Raw genomic sequence first — 19,703 nt, forward strand, 5'->3', positions numbered from 1 at the left:
AGTTACATTGGAGTGTAAGAAATTAAACATTAAAGAGCAGTTAACAACAGTTAAACATATAAAAGTAGATATATTAGCAGATTTTAGGCTGCTGGTATGGGACAGTGTATAAGCCGCTGGTCCACACACACTATCGGGGCGTAATAACCAGTCTGTGGAAACCCAAACTTTGTTGACCAATCAGGTCGCTCCACACAGGCAGAACCACGTGTCTTTACCGTCTCATCCGTCCACCACGGGCCCCGCAGGATCATGGGACTTTGTAGTCTGGTTACCCATAACAATGGAAGTACTTCTCTTTATACTACAATACAGTCGTCACCGTGAGGCTTAGTTAAATCACGGCAAACTTTGCAAAATCCTGAACAGCTCCAACTGTTTCTTGTAGATTTTACCTTAATTTCTACAGTGTGTCACACACCCGCATTGAAGAAATTCTCAGAAATATATTTGTTTCCTGTTACTGTAAAAAAAACAAGAAAAACACCATATACAATATTTTGTAAAGCTTACAAAGTTCATGTGATCTAACAGCTTTTTTATTTGAACAGGTAGAAATGGAAACGATGTGTTTAATATTGGCAGCCAGCTTGGTTTCTTTTTCAAAAACTTTGACTTATGTAAATAAAATTTGGTCAAAACAATAATTAAATGTATCGTGTAATACTCTGAATAAAGCTTTCTATCATACTGAGTGAATCCAAACAATACATTTTCCCAGAGTAATGTAAATTGAGGGTAAATATGAATGTATATATATGCAATAAAATGCTATAATCTGCTCCATAGTTTCTTGGTATAATGGCAAGACCAAAACAAATGTAGCAGTGTTTCATTTAGTTCTCCAGAAAAATCTCACATCATTTTTTTGTTTGTTTTTCTATTTATTTAAGGAATAACACAACAAAAATTCAGACATTGCAAATACAATATAAACAAGAACATAAAATAGATAACGCAGTCATAATATAATAAATAAATAAATAAAAAAAAACATACAGGAAATAAAAATGTGACAGCCTTGTAAAGAAATATAAAGTGTTACAATATAACTCCTTAGTTAAATATCTTTGAGTATAAATCAGAAATAAATATGGCTTTTTTTTTTGTTTGTTGTTAAATTAGGAGACTCAAAGTAAATGTCAGAAAAAGCTCACATCAGCTGTGTGTGTGAGGATGAAGTGATGTCATCGTGGGGGCGGGGCTATGCAAATGAGGCGGGAGAGCCAGAGGGAGGCTGGGACCGAGCCTCTCGCTCCCTCCCATCACCCCCATCCTCCGAGGTGCGTCTGCAGCCGCTGGAGCCGCCTTCACACAGCCGGACGGACCGACACAGCACCGGGACACGGAACATGGCGTCAAAATGTCCAAAATGCGACAAGACGGTGTATTTCGGTAAGTGTTGTTTTAACCGCCCGACGTCGAGGTGATTATCCCGGGCGTGGGTTTGGCTGCTCGGTGGTGTGGGGGGGGGTTAGCTACCGGGAGGCTACTTAGCATCCTCGTTGTGTTTCCAGCTATAAAAGAAATATCTAGATAGAGACATATTTAAGCCATGCATAGCTCTATATCTGAGGGGACGTGTTGACTAAGACAAAACAAGGGTTTCCATTTTGTAAGTCATTTTATAATTAAATTATGTTATAAATATAGCCTAATTTAATCACATATTAAAGAAGAATCCAGATGTAGGCTATTGTACAATAAGTATCCTTAATTCATGACATCTTATATGTACTGCAAAACATGTTTTTAAGGAAAGATGTGCACAATTGTTGGCTTTGTAATACGGTCGTGACATTAATTAACATTATTGTAATTTATATAATGGTAATAGCATGTACCATTAACATTATTGGTAGCCTAACATAGGCAGGGTTCAATTATTCAAAATCACCTAGTGAAAAGTTATTATTGATTTCTAATGTTTTCAAGTATTTCAGATCTAACTTTGCAAACATACTTATTAAAGTTAATATCATGTAGATAAGGTGAGATAAATTACAGTGAACCACTATCATGATATTTATCAAACATTCCTGTAATACTACTATCAGAGCTGAAATATAGCAAAATGACTCCACACTATTTTTGCCTTAAAACTACGTTTTACAACATTTTAGGTGACTAAGTTCCACTCCACCCGCAGGCTGTTAGATTAGCTTACTCAGTAGTCTCAGTACAGACGTCTGAGTTTTAACAATGTACTTTAGAGGAAATCCACAGATGTATTAAAGGGGAACTATGCAGTTTTTTTAGCTTAATTTACCTTAACTCAACAGCTTCGGGGTCATTGAAATGGTTATATAATCTTTTTCGGGTGGAGTGGGGGTCGTCTCGCTCCCCCCGGCGCCTGTGAGCTGCAACATGGGATTGTCAAGCAGACAAACTGACCAACACATATATTATAATAATAATAATAATAATAAATAATAATAATAATAATAATACATTTTATTTAAAGACGCCTTTCTTGGCACTCAGGGACGCCGCACAGGGAATTCATAAATTAAGATCAGCAAAACAAATACTGTACAACAGCAAAACAAATAATATACAATAGCCCTTTATATTATATATAATATACAGTATATAATATATAATAAAAGACAGATACTTTGCGCCAATACAGTATTGCCACTAAAAATATCCCAATACTATGCTGTATTGATTTTTTTACACTGACAGTCCTATAACTGCAACCCACCACAGAGTCAAAGTTAAACGTTGCTCTTATTTGTGAAAATGGGCACGTGACCCGTTTCAACTTCCACCCTTCAAAGAATCAGAATAGTTAAAATCCAAACGATGCCCAACGCTAATAGTACCGCAACAAAACCTAATTATAAACTCCCAGCAGAGGACCACAGACCGTAGGAGCCTGAATATTAAAACAAACAACTGACACCCTAATCCAATCCCCCTGCTGCTGCAATAACTCTGGGCTGCTCTGCCTCAATTGGCCTTGTTTTTTTTTTACTGCCAGTTTAGATGTGAAATGCAAGTTTTTCTCAAAGATGTCAATGCCTCCGATGTCGAGTCTCAGACTCAAACTACTAACCGCTCCGTGGTGACGCAGCCCAGACTGAGCTATAATTGGTCCGTTTATCTTTGGATGAGATAACCAGGAAGCCATAAACAGTCCTGTTGGTGCTCATCCGCCTAAACTGTGTCATCTGACAGCTTATGAAGAAGCCCCATCTTTACATTTAACTCTTCTTTTAAATGACCTCTTCCCCCAGACCGTTAGCAGTATCAATCTCCCGTTTTACATGAGGAATAAAAGTGTGACATCATCTGGCTCATGAGAGACTTAAGAGGCCACATGTCAGTTTTCATCTTTTCATTTTGAAGCCACACCGCATGATATTGTAAATAATTGATTGACTGCGTCACATGGATCAATTTCCTTTTTGTTCTTTCATTTTCATTTCTCTGGAGAGCAGCAGGCAGAGCCCCGCCCTGCAGCTCTAACCAGACACGCCGTTCTTCTTTTTCCTCTTCAAATTAGGAGAAATATGTCTCCTCTGGCAGCGGGGGTTGTTGTTCTGTAGCTGCACAGGGAGTTTACTGTGGTGGAGGGTCATTTTACACATTTCAAGCTCACACATTTTGGGATTTTTGAGCTTCAAAGTGTCCAGTGTCTGTCAAGTCTTTTTTTATGTGTGCAGCTTATATTTTTTTTAATAAAATGTGCATATACCCAGCATTTCATTTATACAACAACAAACATGTCATTGGTATAGCATATTGATTTAAAAAGGGAGAAAAGAAAGAACAAAATAACAAGAAAAACAAACACAGAAGAAGAAAATCAGCTCTGGAAAGGAAAGAAAAGGAAAAATATCCAAAATAAATCACAGCTCAACACTGCAGGGCTCAAAATAACCGGCTGCAGTGGGCCTCATGTGGCCTATGACACCGTATAAACAGTATTTATTTATAAACGTACAATAACAGAATCTATTTTTCTTAACGTGCAATAACTGTTTTTATATGCTGCCATTCAATTTGTCATATTTAAAGATAACACTCTGTAGCGTTTGTATTTATCTATTTTTAAACTTTGTTTTTAGTGAAAATGGTGTTTACGAGCCAGTGGAAGACATTTTGTTCATATGTGCACTCTAAAATATATCTATCTACAGCGGCTTGAATAAGTTTACACACCCTGGCTAAAGTTGATTAAAAAGAGGAATAAAAAAACATCTTTTGGAAAATGATCTTAATGCCTTAATTCAAAATTGTAGGAGAATCCCACCTTTAAGGACACCAACTTTCTTTGTGAATGAATAATGTATTGTACATAAATAAATGTTCTTCCTTAAAATACAGGGGGCATAAGTATATATACCCCCCTATGTTAAATTCCCATAGAAGCAGGCACATTTTGAATTTTAAAAATAAAAATGCCTAACTCTATGTATAGTGAAGGGTATGTGATGATGTGGGGGGTGGGTTTTTTAATTCCAAAGCTCAAGGGAACTTTATCAGGATGCATAGTATCCTGATCCATGAAATAACTGATCTTTAATAATAAAAATCTGCCTGCCTCTATGGGAATTTAACATAGGGGTATATATACTTATGCCCCCTGTATTTTAACATAGGGGTATATATACTTATGCCCCCTGTATTTTAACATAGGGGTATATATACTTATGCCCCCTGTATTATAAGGAAGAACATTTATTTATTCACGATGCATTATTCATTCACAAAGAAAATTGGTGTCCTTAAAAGGTTGGATTTTCCTAAATTTTTTGAATTAAGGCCTTAAGATCAATTTCCAAGAGAGGTTTTTTTTCCTCTTTTTAATCAACTTTAGCACGGGTGTGTAAACTTATGCAAGCCACTGTATCTATCTAAAAGGAGTAAAACACAAATAGCATGAGTAAAAATGATAACAACACACTACACTTGCTACACACACACACACACACACACACACACACACACACCCGTCGTCCAGCATCGGTGCGATGTGCTCGCTGTGTGCCAAGGTGACTTACTGTCACATAGCCCGGTGACAGGCTGGCCGGTGAGTCCAAACAGGAAGTGCCATGTTGTATCAGGGCCTCGGTGGGTCTGCTCAGATATTCTGGGGCTGTCCGTGACCCTCTCTGTCTCTCTCTCCACCTCCCTCTGTCCTCCTGTCCTCTCTAAAAGCACAAAAGTGTTAGGATCACACTAAAGTTACAAATGTTATAGAGCAGAATGGCACATTTCAGAATCATATACTATATTGGATTATGATGATGCATTAATGTGTTAAGTTGGTAACAGTGAAGCTCATTTTAATAACTTTATATTTATGCTGGATGGTCTTGTAAAGTCTTATCTTTACATGCAATAATATAGTTATTTGTTTTATATATATATATATATATATACTTTTTTTATTGTTTTATAGCGTAAAATAACTAATGAAAGCCAAACTTACCTGAAAACACATGGGAACATAAATGTGACCTATACCGCAGCCAGCCACTAGGGGGCCATCCAGATGTTTTGGCTTCTCTTTTGATGAGCTGTCATGTCGTCCATCTTTATAAACAGCGTGTTGGGGCTTTTTGTGGTGGAATTTAACTAGTAATAAAATAAAGTAGCATAATAAACTGGGCCTACATTAACTGAGGAGGGGGAGTTGATAAAGCGTAGTATCACAATATTTTCCGTAGCAGTTCTGTATCGATACCGAGAATGCCAAGTATGGATCTTTTAATATATATGTGTTGGTCAGATTGTCTGCTTGAAAATCCCATTTTGCACCAATACAATTAAAGTGAGATGAACAGAGTTTTTCTTTGAGGACTTAATTTGAAAAAATTTGAAGTTTGAAAAAGGTAATACCTTGCAATATATCGCAGACTATTGAAATATGTTTAAAATCGCAATAATATTGTATAATGAGGTAAGGATTGTGATAATATGATGTTGTGAGGCCTCTGGTGATTCCCCCCCCCCCCAACATTAACGCCACATTAACACATAACATTGAGCCATATAAAATAGCCTAATAATTGTTGCCATGGTTTTATACATCATGTTTTAATGTTAAAGCATACATGTGACTCAGTGAATCGTTGGGACTAAATGGATCTGTGGGTGTCTCTTAGAGACCACCAAGGCCTGTAAGCAGTGGGGATTTACATTTGCTTATAAATGTTGCATTCCTTTTAAGACTTTTTAATTTCTGAAAACAATTTTCAAAATTAACCATAATTTGGAGGCCCATTGTGATTGGTTTAAAGAAATGCCAATAAACCAGAGCACGTTCCTCTCCCATCCCAGAGTGCTGTGTGGACTAACCAGACCCTCTCCGCTGCGCTGTGGAGGAAGGTCTGGCAATGCGAGACTACTAAAAACCAAACCTGTTCATGTATAATGATGTTTGTCTCTCTACAGATTCAGGGAATCTAGGCAGCTGTATGATAAGGGCATGTTTTGTCTCAGGACTGTCTCCTTTTGGAGGTCAGTGGGCCAGCCACACGTTACCATGAACGAGGCTTTGGCATCTGATACCTCCCAGGGAGAGAGATACACTGAATCTGTGTGTTTAGGCGACTGCAATAGCTTTGTTTATCTAAAGGTTCAGCTTAAGGTAACGCCTCCAGCAAATAGCCTTATCCTTCAGGAAGAAAGGAACTTCAGAGGGTTTGGACGTCACTGCCCATTGTGGTTAAACTGTACTGCCTGTTTAGTAGTCTGCTCAATTGAGTGTTCATTAAAGGCTTCTGAGCAGGTCATCAGGGTCTCCCCAACCTTCTTCACCTATGTGAAATGGGGTTTGCTGCTCCTAAGTGTTTCCCAGCACTTTCATTTGGCTTCATTTGGAAATCATTCCCCCTCCGCAATCATGAAGGATCTTCTCTTAGCTTAGAGCAAGGAAACACAGGCGTATCCTACGCGGAAGTCTTTTATTAAGTGACGTATACATACCACACCCCCACATGACCGATACAGCTGTGCAGGGACTGACGTTGTTCAATACGGATGCTGTGGAACCAAGGATTTCTCATTTTGCAGCTTCGACTCCTCCTCCTCCCTCACGTCTCTCTCTCACATCCTCACTGGGAGGAGCTATGATAAAAAGAAGAGATGCGAGTGAAGGAAGCAAGGAGACCAATAGCATAATGAAAAGCACCCTCTGAGTTAGAGGAATGGAGGAACATGCAGAAAAAGCTCGAGTGAATCCCTCCGTGTCCCTCTGCTCTCCTCTGAGCCCGGTGGAAAGAATGTGCTGTAGGTTGATATGAACTCTCAAGAGCCTGTCGAGTGTCTTTTATCACTTTCACTGGAACAGTCTGGAACAAACGGCTCTGCTAGGATTCAGAAGACATGTTTGCTTATGATTTGAATCCAGATTGTGAATCAGCTGTGAAATCTTTCCCTCATAAAATCTGAATAGCATTGCATGTTAGGTTCTCTAAAGAAATCATATTTTCCTTTAATTATGTAATGTGGATTAATTATATTTGCAAGAGACGGGACGTTTAATACAGAGGCTAAAGCAGGATGTGCACAAATAAAACGTGAAAGTCTTCTACATGCTGTTAGAGTTGGGAAATATATTGACAGTATATGGATATCGTGATATGAGACTAGATATCGTCTTAGATTTTGTATGGCGTAATATCGTAATATGGCATAAGTTGTCTATTCCTGGTTTTAAAGGCTGCTTTACAGTAAAGTGATATCATTTTCTGAAGTTACCAGACTGGTCTTTAATTTGCCTTAGTCATTATATCCACATTACGAATGATTATCTCTCAAAAAACTCATTGTGTAAATATTTGGTGAAAGCATCAATAGTCAACACTACAATATCATTGCTGTATCGATATCGAGGTATTTGGTCAAGTATATTGTTAAATTTGATTTTCTCCATATTGCCCGGCTCTCCATGCTGATGCTGTGAACTCTGGGATTCTTTCACACTCTCTTCCATTGTACAGCTTTCAATGGATGGATGTAACTTCCCTTTTAATATTTAACCCAGATCCTATCAAAATAACAGTGAACACTTTTTCCCACTCGTTCTCTATGAGGTGTTTTTGTTGAGATGTTTGAATCTCAGCTCGGATTTGATTGTGTTTTCTGGACCGTTTCTGTTACTGCACCTCTGACCCCTCCGGATGGGGCTTGGATGACTGGAGCTTCAGTTTTTCTTCTTCTTTTGGTGCACTTATACTCAGGATTTATTAATTCCATCTTTACCCCATTACCATCTGGCTTCCCTGGGCTGAGTACCTGCAGGTTCATTAATGCTATCTGGATTTTTATACACGCTTTGAAAGAGTAAATGTAATGAAACGACTAATAAACACGACTACATCAAGTCCTCATTTCTGTCTTTTTCTTCTGCAGCGGAGAAGGTGTCATCTTTAGGGAAGGACTGGCACAAATTCTGTCTGAAATGTGAGCGCTGCAACAAGACGTTGAATCCAGGAGGCCACGCTGAGGTAAGAGGAAGTGAGCAGGAAGGAAGAGGAAGTGAACAGAAGGAGTCGTCAACCTGGAGAGTTGATGGAGTACATTTAATCTAGAGCGGTTAAGTGTCCTGGTCTGAGTCCATTATCAGCGTCATTTCAACGATTCCCATTCATTTCTATTGGAGCAGTCGTGCAATGTAGCGTTGCGCTCTTTCTTAATATCGTGTAGGCCTAGTTTAAATATACTAAATGTTGCATGTTCCACATTTTTGTTTAAATGCGTTGTAGAGGATTGAAATATGTATACATTTTTATTTTACTTTAGAAAAAACGTTTTATTAGGGGCCTCAGCGTTTTTTAAACCAAGGACCCCCTAACTGACAGATATTGTATAAAGTTGCATATTAAACTGGGTCTACAATAACATGTAGGGCGGCCTTAAGCCCTTATACCTTTTTTAGTGCATAGAATACTAAGCTGTTAAAATAATAATTGTCAGCATGATTTTATAAATCCTCTTTTAATGTTAAACATACGTGTGGCGCAGTGAATCCTCAGGATTCACTTTCTTAAAGACTCCCTAACCCATAGGCCAGTAAGCCTTTCATCAATGGGGATTTATGTTTGCTAATTATATGTTGGATTCATGTTAAGACATTTACGTTGCAAATTGCAAAATATTGATAATTTGCAGTGAGTCTGAGGACCTCCTAGGGGTCCCGGACCCCCTGTTGATCATCTCTGATCTAAGTAGTTTTACTACTTGTTGTTAAAGACTGTAGCGGTTTCAAATACACTAGATGTGAAAGTACACTTCCTTTGGCTTTTGAATAAAGAGAACATCACCTCGGCAAGAAGTTCGGGGTTTGCTTGTTGTCAAATAGTCACTCTATTAACTTTCTAACCACCTGGGAAGTCTGCAGGAGAATCAAGGCAAGTCTGACCGCAGAGAAACCACAAGTACTTCCTGTTGAGGTTGCTCTCTGTGATCGAAGGTCAGAAGTGAAAGTATCTGAGTTTGAGGATGTGTTCACACCGAGCGTGATTTAAACCAGCCGTGAGTCTGTCTGTCTGTCTGTCTTCAGAGCCGTAGTACTTTCAGTCTCTTTGTGTCCCGAGCTGTTACTACAGTTCAGTGTTAAACTACACTACTAGCACAGCGAGCTGAAGAACTGAAGCCGTTAATAACGACTGGGATTGCTTCCGTTGCTTTTCGCGGTCTTTCAACAAGCGTTAAATGAGGAAGTGAAACGGTGGGAATCACAGCTCAGCTGACAGATGAGGAGCTCCGCTGCTGAAAGCTGCTGACTCAGAAAGTGACAGTGGGTTTTTTCTGTACAGCCTGTTTAGGGTTAGTTGTAAAACGAGTTGTGAACACATCGAACGCGAGTGAAACACGAGCCTCGACTCATTCAAAAAGAAGCTGATTCTTCGGTCAGGCTGAAAAACATGGCTAAAATAGAGAGAATAAAGCCATAACAGATCAATTCTATGAAGGACACCACCGTCTGAATTACATACATTATTACTTCAGATGAAGCCAGCATGTTGCATATTTTTTGTCTGGAATCGAGTCATATATGGACAGTCAAGCTGAGGACGTCTTCCTGGACGAGAAATTAGTCTCTAAGGGGCCCAGAGGGTCATTTTCCAGGGTCCTGGATTTCAGAATAATTACAAATAACAAAAGGTAAACACCACAGAATAAACTGATGCTCATATTTAGCTCTTTTGTCGTACTTTACAAATTGCTGTAAACAGAAAAAATAACTGAGACTCATTCAGACACGCCTTGTAAACATCTGTGAATAAGTCCTGGTTCCTTTATCGTTTGGGATCATGTGAATCCAAACAGACTAAATACAAAAACTGTATTTAACTGAACCTTTCTGCTGTGATTCAGCGCAGTGAGAAACTCCAGCTGGAGGCTTACTGTCGTCCTTCTTGTTTTGCAGCATGATGGGACGCCTTACTGCCACAAGCCTTGCTACGCCGCCCTCTTCGGACCCAAAGGTGCCGTTCCTTCTCTTTACAGCTGGGGCTGGGCAATATGTCAATAAAAATCTATTATTCAACTAGATATCGTCTTAGATTTTGGAGATTGTAATATGACATGTGTTGTCTGTTCCTGGTTTTAAAGGCTACATTTCAGTCAAAGGTTGTAATTTCTGAGCTTTCCAGACTGTTCTAGCAGTTTTATTATTTTACCCACTTAGTCATTATATTCACATCACTGTTGATTTATTTATCACAAATCTTATTGTGTATATATACTTTGTGAAAGAACCAAATGTCAACCCTACAGTTTCATCCAAATACTGATATTGAGGTATTTAGTAAAAAATATTATGATATTTGATTTTCTCCATATCGTCCAGCCCTTTTGCAGAGAACATTTGCAACATCTCTGGTTATTTTCAGGTTTGTAAATGCAAAATATGTCTGTGTTTAAGGCGTGAACATCGGCGGAGCCGGCTCCTACGTGTACGAGGCTCCTGTCAACGAAGCCCCTGCTGCTGTTTCCATGGAAACAGATGCCAAACCAGAGGAGAAAAAAGCCCCCGCACGGGGACCAGTGAAGGGTGAGAAATATGTGGAGTAAAAATAGAAAAAACTGTCAAATTATGTCGGGATGAGAAATCTGCTAGAAGAGTGTTCTCTCTGGAGGATCAGGTTTAGTTTGGGCTACTTCTGTTGTAATGTTGCAAAGGGGATTGAAACACTGGAGATATGAGGGCCAGATTCTCGAGGATAACACGGGTAAATCAAGATGAAAAAAAAGTGAAACCTCACAGAGAAAGAAAAGACATAACACTGAGAAAAAGAATCTGTTATTGGGCCGATGTTCCAGTCAAAGTGATCATCTGAAGATGAGTGGAAAATATGGAAGTAAAATAGGAGAAAGGATAATAAGAGAGAGAGAGAGATTGTTTGTGTTGAAAAAACTAAATATTATTCCAATTCAATGTGTCTTTTTTTAGCTGCAAGCTTCTCCTCTTTCTCCGGAGGACCCAACATCTGCCCCAGATGCAACAAGACCGTTTATTTCGGTAAGCAGAGTGGTGGCTTCATATCTCACAGTGTGCATGTGTGAGTGGAGGAATGTGTCAACGTGACTAAGGCAGCTGGTTTCCGTGGTGACTATCTCCATGGTGGTATGTGCGTGTGTGCGTGTGTGTGTGTGTGTGTGTGTGTGTGTGTGTGTGTGTGTGTGTGTGTGTGTGTGTGTGTGTGTGTGTGGTGTGTGTGTGTGTGGTGTGTGGTGTGTGTGTGGTGTGTGTGTGTGTGTGTGTGCAGCGGAGAAGGTGTCATCTCTGGGAAAGAACTGGCACCGGCCCTGTCTGCGCTGTGAGAGGTGCAGTAAGACTCTGGCTGCCGGCAGCCACGCCGAGGTGAGAGACACACTCATCACGCTGGATCGTTCCCTATATTTCTTATTTCATATTTCCTTTTTTTTAATCACATACCCACGAGGAGGAATTAAGAGGGATTTTTGTTTCCCATCTTTTACAGCATGATGGACAGCCATACTGCCACAAACCGTGCTACGCTGTGCTGTTTGGGCCCAAAGGTATGAAGTCAAAAACAGGGGGGGGGGGGGTGCTTAAAACAACCATCCACCACCCACCATCTCCCTGAGTAACAGTCTGCAGACGGCCATTTGGCATCTACACATATTCACCAGTAGCAGTTGTATTGGTCGACTCAGCAAAATAAATCAATGTTCCTGTGGCCTTTTTCATTTAGATCTATAACTTTCACACAGTCTGAAATCAAATCTATTATGCTCATTTTTTTGTTATTGTTAATTATGCAATACGTGTAGCAGGAAACCTAAGCTACACAAAGCAGAGCGGACAGTATCACGACACATAAAACACGGATCAATAATCCCCGCCTCAGTCAGTCAGACGGACGGACGGCAAAACCAAATCAAACACTGAACAATTCACTGGGATCAAAATGACTGATCTCTGTCCACGGGAACGCTACGGCTTTGCATTTAAAATTTAAAACGGTTTATTAAAAACATTTTAACGGTCAGCCATTTTATGAGTGTTGCCGTTGCATAGTCTGTCCACCAGAGGACGCTCTACAACGTCCCTGTTAGTGGTGGCGTTGCATAGTCTGTCCACCAGAGGACGCTCTACAACGTCCCTGTTGGTGATGGCGTTGCATTGTCTGTCCACCAGAGGACGCTCTACAACGTCCCTGTTAGTGATGGCGTTGCATAGTCTGTCCACCAGAGGACGCTCTACAACGTCCCTGTTAGTGGTGGTGTTGCATAGTCTGTCCACCAGAGGACGCTCTACAACGTCCCTGTTAGTGAGGGCGTTGCATTGTCTGTCCACCAGAGGACGCTCTACAACGTCCCTGTTAGTGATGGCGTTGCATAGTCTGTCCACCAGAGGACGCTCTACAACAACAATAAAACAAATTATCATCATATTGTTTTAGTGAAAACTCATACATAACTACAAATAACTATTATTAGGGAAATCTGTTTGTTTTGTAACACGTTTCTGGATTTCTTTTTTAAAATATATATTGCCATATCTGTTTATTAAATAACCAAATTTTATTTTATTTTATTTACCTTGTATTATCTTTTTTCTATTTAATTGTGTGCTTTTCATTGCCCTTAACTTTGTGCACTTGACTCAAAGAGCGTGCACATGAATTCCTATGTGACTGTTTGTTTTGCGCTTGTAGCACAGCAGCAGTAACTTCTTAGTTTTTACTGATCAACAGCAATAACTCTCCTAAAATGTTTGCTACCAAAAACCAAATGTTGTTTGGGTGTCCTGGCCCTTTAAAGGTAGTGACTGCGTTGTGCCTCCATCAGGTGTGAACACCGGCGGTGTCGGCAGCTACATCTACGACGAACCTGCTGAAGCCGAGGCCCAGCCCTGAGCCTCGACGCCCCCCCAGGACCCTCCAGGGCCATCCAGGACCATCCAGGACCCCCCAGGACCCTCCAGGGTTTGCCTTCTACAGTCACACAGGTGACGGATGATATGTACTGCGATCACAGGGATGGATATTTAGATGTTTCTGTTGTATTTGTATATTGTTTATATATCTATTTTTTGTACCAATACTAACCTTTAACTTGTCCTCCCATGTGAGTTTTAGGATTTGCCTTTCGGTTTCTTGGTTCTCTTTGCCAAATAATTATTATGTAGTAGATTTAATGATGATTAGTTGTTTTTCAGACTATTGTGCACTTATGAAATGTACTGTATGAAACGTACGAGCCCACCAATTTATTGTCAGTGTTTGGTGAACAGGATCGTCCTGCTTCTAAAATATTGGGATGAGATGTAGACGACGTGAATTTTACTGAATGTTATGAAGTTTGGGGTCAAAAAGTGTTCAACTGTGCATCACATTTTCTACAGTAAAACTGTGTGGTACCAAATGTCTCTGGATATTTATTCATTTAGTTATAAGCAAATAATGCAAATTTAGCAGTGCTAAGCTTAGTTATATAGAGCATTTCATACACAAGGAAAAAATCTGTACAGCTGCAACTAAAGAGTATTTTCATTATTTATTCATATTTGTTCTGTCCATCGTTATTAAACAATTAACCATTTAGAAATTTATCAAAATTGCCATTTTATTAGAGCCAACTTTTTTTTCAACTGTTTTGTCCGACCGACAATCCAAAACTACTTTCATTTACAATTTAAAAAGAAAAAAAAAGAACAAATCCTTAAAAGAATACTCTGCAACCAACAAATGTTTAATATTTTGGCTTGCTTCATGAGTTAAAAATCCTTAGATACATTAAGGAAAACTACTCAAACCATGTTCACTTACAAAGTGTTACAATAAATAAATGTTAAAACATATGAAACACGTCAGGCATATTCTCATTGTTTCTGTTAGCAGGAGCATAAAACTCAAATTAGCTTTAGCAGGTTCTGAATTCATTTAAGCAGATAATATGTTTACATACAGTATAGTCTTTTGCAGGTGTTATAGACAAATAGGAGAACCTTAAACTCAGTTTTGGAGCAGGATATAGGCTGATGTTTTAATTTTTCATCTTATTACTCCCTGTCCAAACTCTTAATCTAAAGCAGAGTACAGTAGTGCACAGTAGGGACTCATTTGGAGACACAGTCCAGTTTTCCAGTTATACAGATATTATCTTTAATTTATTTAATTTTCGTCATCTCTTACACTTTCCCCGCCTTAGAAAAGTTCAACCAGACCTCACTGACAAGATGAACTGTGGTAACCCATGACCCGCCCTACTCTCCTTCTGATAGGCTATTACCCCGGTTGAGAATGTCAGGGTAAGCCAATCAGAGGCAGAGTAAGGCATAAAGGCGGCCCCTTAAAAGTAAAGAGTTGTCAAGCTACACTAGCTACTATCGGAAGTTGACAGTTTCCTACAAAATAATTGTACAGAAAGTGAAAATATTGCGCTGACGTCGATAGAGCTCAACAGATAACCGTCTTATTGTGAAATACATCACCGGAAGTCATATGTTTTACTCTGGCAAGCTTAACATTTTGAGCTAACGCTTCCCTATTTCTGCTTTAACAACACGCTCACTAGCACCGACACCGTCTCGGAATTAAGAAACATCCAAAGGGTGTTTTAGGAGCAGATAATATTCAAATACCACAAGTTGACTTTCAGAAATTTCAGGGGAAATATAACGTTTTATTCGTTTAGTAATTCTTTCTGCGTCAGCGGATAAGAAAGTGTATCATCCGCCCTCGAAGAAGTAGCTTAACGTTAGCTAACCGTTAGCTTGTGACGTAGTTAGCTAAACTAGCTAACTTAGCCGCGGAGGAATTTCACAGCCTGTTTATGTTGTCGCCAGTTCGACACAATGTTGGACGGATCTCCGGCTCACGGTGACGATACAAACATCGGTAATGTCGAAAACAACAACCCGAGATCGTTGATTAGCAGCGATGGGGTGAGCAAGACGAGACAGGCGCTGCGGAAGAAAGGAGGGAGGAAGCTGCGGTCGACAGCGCCGCCGCATCACCAGAAACCTCCGAGAAACAGTCCCAACATCCGGCTGTCAGACCACAACAACAACAACACGTTACCTGCTAACAGAGCCGCAGCACAGCCCGGTACCGATCCGCCTCCCGGTACACAGGCCGTGCTGACCCTCCATCATCTCAACCACAACCACGGACCCGGGACAGAGGTAACTCAGCGCCTGTTAACAGAGAGATAGTCCTAAAATGAGACCAGATACACCTTTAAACCCCCAGCGTTGAAATTCGGTTGTTGCAGCAGTACAATAGATAGAACAGAAATAAAAACTAATTATATAAAGTTACATAAATAAATGATAAAAGGCCCACAATTGAGATAGAGTAAAATAGCCATTTATATGCCATAAATTGTGCAAGAGCATGTGGTAACTTTAAGGAAGAGGCTGTTTAATCTATTTATGAATCTAGTTTTCCTCAATTACATACCCCCAAATTGTGTACTTGTAATAAAAATAAGTTCGTTGTCATATTTACATCCCTATCAGCAAACATTGGCGTGTGTTGTTATTTCAGTTAGACTAATAGCTGGTATGATGTTATTCCAAAGGCCATGGGAACTTTATCAGGATGCATAGTATCCTGATCCATGTAATAACTGGCCTTTAAAAATAAAAATGTGCCTGCTTCTATGGGAATTTAACATAGGGGGTTGTATACTTATGCCCCTGTATTTTAACATAGGGGGGTGTATACTTATGCCCCCTGTATTTTAACATAGGGGGGTGTATACTTATGCCCCCTGTATTTTAACATAGGGGGGTGTATACTTATGCCCCTGTATTTTAACATAGGGGGGTGTATACTTATGCCCCCTGTATTTTAACATAGGGGGGTGTATACTTATGCCCCCTGTATTTTAACATAGGGGGGTGTATACTTATGCCCCTGTATTTTAACATAGGGGGTTGTATACTTATGCCCCTGTATTTTAACATAGGGTGGTGTATACTTATGCCCCTGTATTTTAACATAGGGGGGTGTATACTTATGCCCCCTGTATTTTAACATAGGGGGTGTATACTTATGCCCCTGTATTTTAACATAGGGGGTGTATACTTATGCCCCCTGTATTTTAACATAGGGGGGTGTATACTTATGCCCCTGTATTTTAACATAGGGGGGTGTATACTTATGCCCCCTGTATTTTAACATAGGGGGGTGTATACTTATGCCCCTGTATTTTAACATAGGGGGTGTATACTTATGCCCCTGTATTTTAACATAGGGGGGTGTATACTTATGCCCCTGTATTTTAACATAGGGGGTGTATACTTATGCCCCTGTATTTTAACATAGGGGGTATATACTTATGCCCCTGTATTTTAACATAGGGGGTGTATACTTATGCCTCTGTATTTTAACATAGGGGGTGTATACTTATGCCCTCTGTATTTTAAGGAAGAACATTTATTTATTTACAATATATTATTTATTCACAAAGAAAATTGGTGTACTTAAAAGATTGGATTTTCCTAAATTTTTTAATTAGGGCGTTAAGATCAATTTCCAAAAGATATTTTTTTTCATGCCTCTTTTCAACGAACTGTAGCCTGGGTGTGTAAAGTTTCTCAGGCCACTGTATGTGCTTATAAAGCCTCATAAAAAGAGAATAAAGTCTATCAAATAATTTTTAATAAATCATGCATTCCTAAGATAAAGTAGATTTAATCGTGATGAGGTGCCTGAGGCAGTTTGCAGTGACGCAGTTACTAATCCTGGTTGTGATGAATCGAAACTAGACACTCCCGTCTTTCTACTGGCAGCTTGACAGAGAGAAAAGGCCCAGCATGCAACCTGCTGGCAGGCGTGCCAGAGGAAGCTCCTGTAAACAGGGCAGGGTTCAATTTTATCAATGTATTATCTATTTAAACTATTAAACTTTATCGATTACAGCATAGCCTGCACAGTGTATTGGTATTTGTTTTATTGTCATTGCTCACTCAGATATTGTTTCAGTAGAAAACTGTCATTCTTTTTTTAAGCAGCACTTTTATATTTAATTCACTGTTCAATTTGTTCAATAAAATAATCTTTTAAATCATTTGTTTTAAATTCAACAAGCAGTTTGTTGTATTTTAGCAGAATCCTGTAGGTAGCAGAACTGTACGCTGTAAAATCTGCTTTTTTTATCGCAAATAATGTCATACTCAACATTTTTGCATATCTCATATAGGGCTGCATAATTAATCACAATTGCATCGAAATCGCAATATGGACTAGTGAAATATCCAAATCTCAGGGGTCGCAATCATTTTTAATGGCAAAAGAGGTTTCAAACCATTCTGACTGAAGTATCGTGGCGCTGCGGAGACGTCCCGACCTACAACTCCTGTCCTACAGACTACAGAAGAAAGTCTTTGTTTGGTACAGATCCTCGCAAAAATCACACTATATAATCTTTTTTAGTTTTTTCAATGTTAATAATTTTCAATGAAAATGACAATCATGATACAAAAACAATAATTTCCCCCAATATCGTGAATCATATCACAATCAGTCAAAATAACCGCAATTAGATATTTTCTACACAACGTGCAGCCCTAACCTCATATAGTCCTCATGGCATGTAGCCCTACTACAGCATAGGCTGCAACCGGGTGCTCTTGAATGAGGTCCCCTAGCACCCCAATGCAATAATTAAAACTGGGAAAAATTGCACGAATTGAGTCAATGACGTTGAAAATAAGGGTGGTCCCTCAACGATCTCTCATGGAGACATAAAGGTGGAATAAGGAACAAATTGACGAAGTCGTAAAAAAAACTGGAATGCTAGAATGAAGCACCGGTGAGATATGAGAGACAGAAATCCCTCTGGTTTGTCGGTAGGATGAGTGTTAAAAAAGTGTTGTTTTGTCCAGTGATCGAATAGTTTTTTTAGTTTTTTTAGATAACTTGATTAATAAGAGTTTGTTTCTGTTTGTTAGCTGAAATCCAAAGGCGGCAGGTCGGAGCCAGGTGCCCCGCAGCCAGGTGGCCAACCCGCCCGCAGCCAGCCCCGACACGACCGACTCCCCCAGCACGCGGTCACGCGAAGCCACAAGCCCAAGCAGGGCCAGACCCCCGGAGCCCCCCGCTCCACCAAGAGGAAAGAGACCGGCAGCCCGAGCAAGCCCCACCCTCGCCACCAGCCTCCGCCCCGAGAGCAGAAACCACCCCTCCACGCCTCGGACGCTGGGACCACCGCCGACACGCCGCCCGCTGAAGCTGCGCCTGAAAACCTCAAAGATGGAGAGAAGGTTTACGCCGGAGCCAAGTTCAGCGAGCCGCCGTCGCCGAGCGTCTTGCCCAAACCGCCCAGTCACTGGGTCGGAGAGGAGGAGCCTCACCGGAGCAGCCGAAGCCGAGAGCAGATGACTGTTCACCTCAAGTCGCTGCTGAAGGTCCAGGTTAAATCATGACCACTGTCTATCAGATATAATGCTATCGGATCCACGCTGAATGCCAACAATTGGAAAATAGGCATCCATGCAAATTGAGTTTGGCCTTCAACACGCTGAAATACAATGTAGGGAGTTTTTATTAACTGTAGTACAATTTCTCATAATTCAACATGCTGCCTGTTGCTGGAGATCTGACCAACATGCTGTTTTCTGCCTTCATTGTCGGCAGCGTAAAAGAGAAAAATAATTTAGGTGATTTGACTTTGTGTTTTAGGAAGTCAGAGTCGTCTCCAGCAGCAACCCGATCAGCTCCTCATGGTTACTTTGTGCAAAGTGATGGCGGCACTTTCTTTAACTTCAGCTATTGCTAAAGTCCTTTAGCTTTAGCTAATGAAAAGGCAGTTGGGTGGTGTTTTTTTTCTAGCGCTTGTGCAAATGTACATAATATATTGTAAACATATATGTGTGTATATTTCTCCTTGTTATTTTTAACTGAGATTCTAGTTTTGTTACTGAGGTTTTTCCAAAAAAAAAAAAAAATAGAAAGAAAGAAAAAACTATCCCCTGCAAACTGAGGCGCTGTGTTACAGCTTCTTCAGTGTTTGGCTCAGTGGAAACACGAGAGACTTTTCTAACTGACTTGCACTGAAAATGGGGAAGGGGAAACCTCGGGATTGTTCCAAAGCCGGAGCAGCCACCTTGATGATTTCATCAGCCTTCGTCGAGCACAGGAGAGGACCCCCCGAATCCAGGATGGGCCCCTTTCATACGGCTCAGTCGGTGGAGCGCCAAGAGTGGAATCAGGGACTGTGGGGCAGCCGAGCAGAAGAGAAGACAATGTGAACAGTCTCAC

The 19,703-nt window shown here is 40.2% G+C and overlaps 2 protein-coding genes and 1 long non-coding RNA gene across 5 annotated transcripts; all 3 read left to right on the forward strand.

The window, feature by feature from the left end:
- Window positions 1–1,336: 1,336 nt before the first annotated feature.
- Window positions 1,337–13,857, forward strand: crip2l (cysteine-rich protein 2-like). Of its 2 annotated transcripts, XM_032542803.1 has the most exons (9): window positions 1,337–1,395; window positions 8,371–8,465; window positions 10,391–10,448; window positions 10,889–11,017; window positions 11,417–11,485; window positions 11,733–11,827; window positions 11,949–12,006; window positions 13,282–13,368; window positions 13,401–13,857. In XM_032542803.1, the coding sequence occupies exons 1-8, from the start codon at window positions 1,353–1,355 to the stop codon at window positions 13,347–13,349; spliced, it is 615 nt and encodes a 204-aa protein (XP_032398694.1). In that variant the 5' UTR covers window positions 1,337–1,352; the 3' UTR covers window positions 13,350–13,368; window positions 13,401–13,857. The 2 variants fall into 2 exon arrangements, with proteins under 2 accessions (XP_032398694.1, XP_032398693.1); XM_032542802.1 differs by having other exon boundaries at window positions 13,282–13,857.
- Window positions 2,701–7,180, forward strand: LOC116706153 (uncharacterized). The gene is made up of 3 exons (XR_004336156.1): window positions 2,701–2,824; window positions 4,027–4,036; window positions 7,170–7,180. It is a non-coding gene; the product is annotated as an uncharacterized LOC116706153 (long non-coding RNA).
- A 1,070-nt stretch (window positions 13,858–14,927) lies between the features above and the next one.
- On the forward strand, window positions 14,928–19,392 carry pnrc1 (proline-rich nuclear receptor coactivator 1). Of its 2 annotated transcripts, XM_032542788.1 has the most exons (3): window positions 14,939–15,619; window positions 15,996–15,998; window positions 18,395–19,392. In XM_032542788.1, exons 1-3 carry the CDS (start codon window positions 15,290–15,292, stop codon window positions 18,866–18,868), a joined length of 807 nt encoding a protein of 268 aa, XP_032398679.1. In that variant the 5' UTR covers window positions 14,939–15,289; the 3' UTR covers window positions 18,869–19,392. The 2 variants fall into 2 exon arrangements, with proteins under 2 accessions (XP_032398680.1, XP_032398679.1); XM_032542789.1 differs by lacking the exon at window positions 15,996–15,998 and having other exon boundaries at window positions 14,928–15,619.
- Window positions 19,393–19,703: the final 311 nt, after the last annotated feature.

This window comes from Etheostoma spectabile, chromosome 18, assembly GCF_008692095.1.
Source record: "Etheostoma spectabile isolate EspeVRDwgs_2016 chromosome 18, UIUC_Espe_1.0, whole genome shotgun sequence".
Classification (NCBI taxonomy): Eukaryota; Metazoa; Chordata; class Actinopteri; order Perciformes; family Percidae; genus Etheostoma; species Etheostoma spectabile.

Bases quoted from the DNA above. Each gene is read 5' to 3' on its own strand.
- crip2l (XM_032542802.1), top strand. From the start codon at position 1,353: ATGGCGTCAAAATGTCCAAAATGCGACAAGACGGTGTATTTCG. The intron at 8,466-10,390 runs GTAAGAGGAAGT...CTTGTTTTGCAG, and splicing joins ATCCAGGAGGCCACGCTGAG to CATGATGGGACGCCTTACTG. The intron at 11,486-11,732 runs GTAAGCAGAGTG...GTGTGTGTGCAG, and splicing joins CAACAAGACCGTTTATTTCG to CGGAGAAGGTGTCATCTCTG.
- pnrc1 (XM_032542788.1), top strand. From the start codon at position 15,290: ATGTTGGACGGATCTCCGGCTCACGGTGACGATACAAACATCGGTAAT.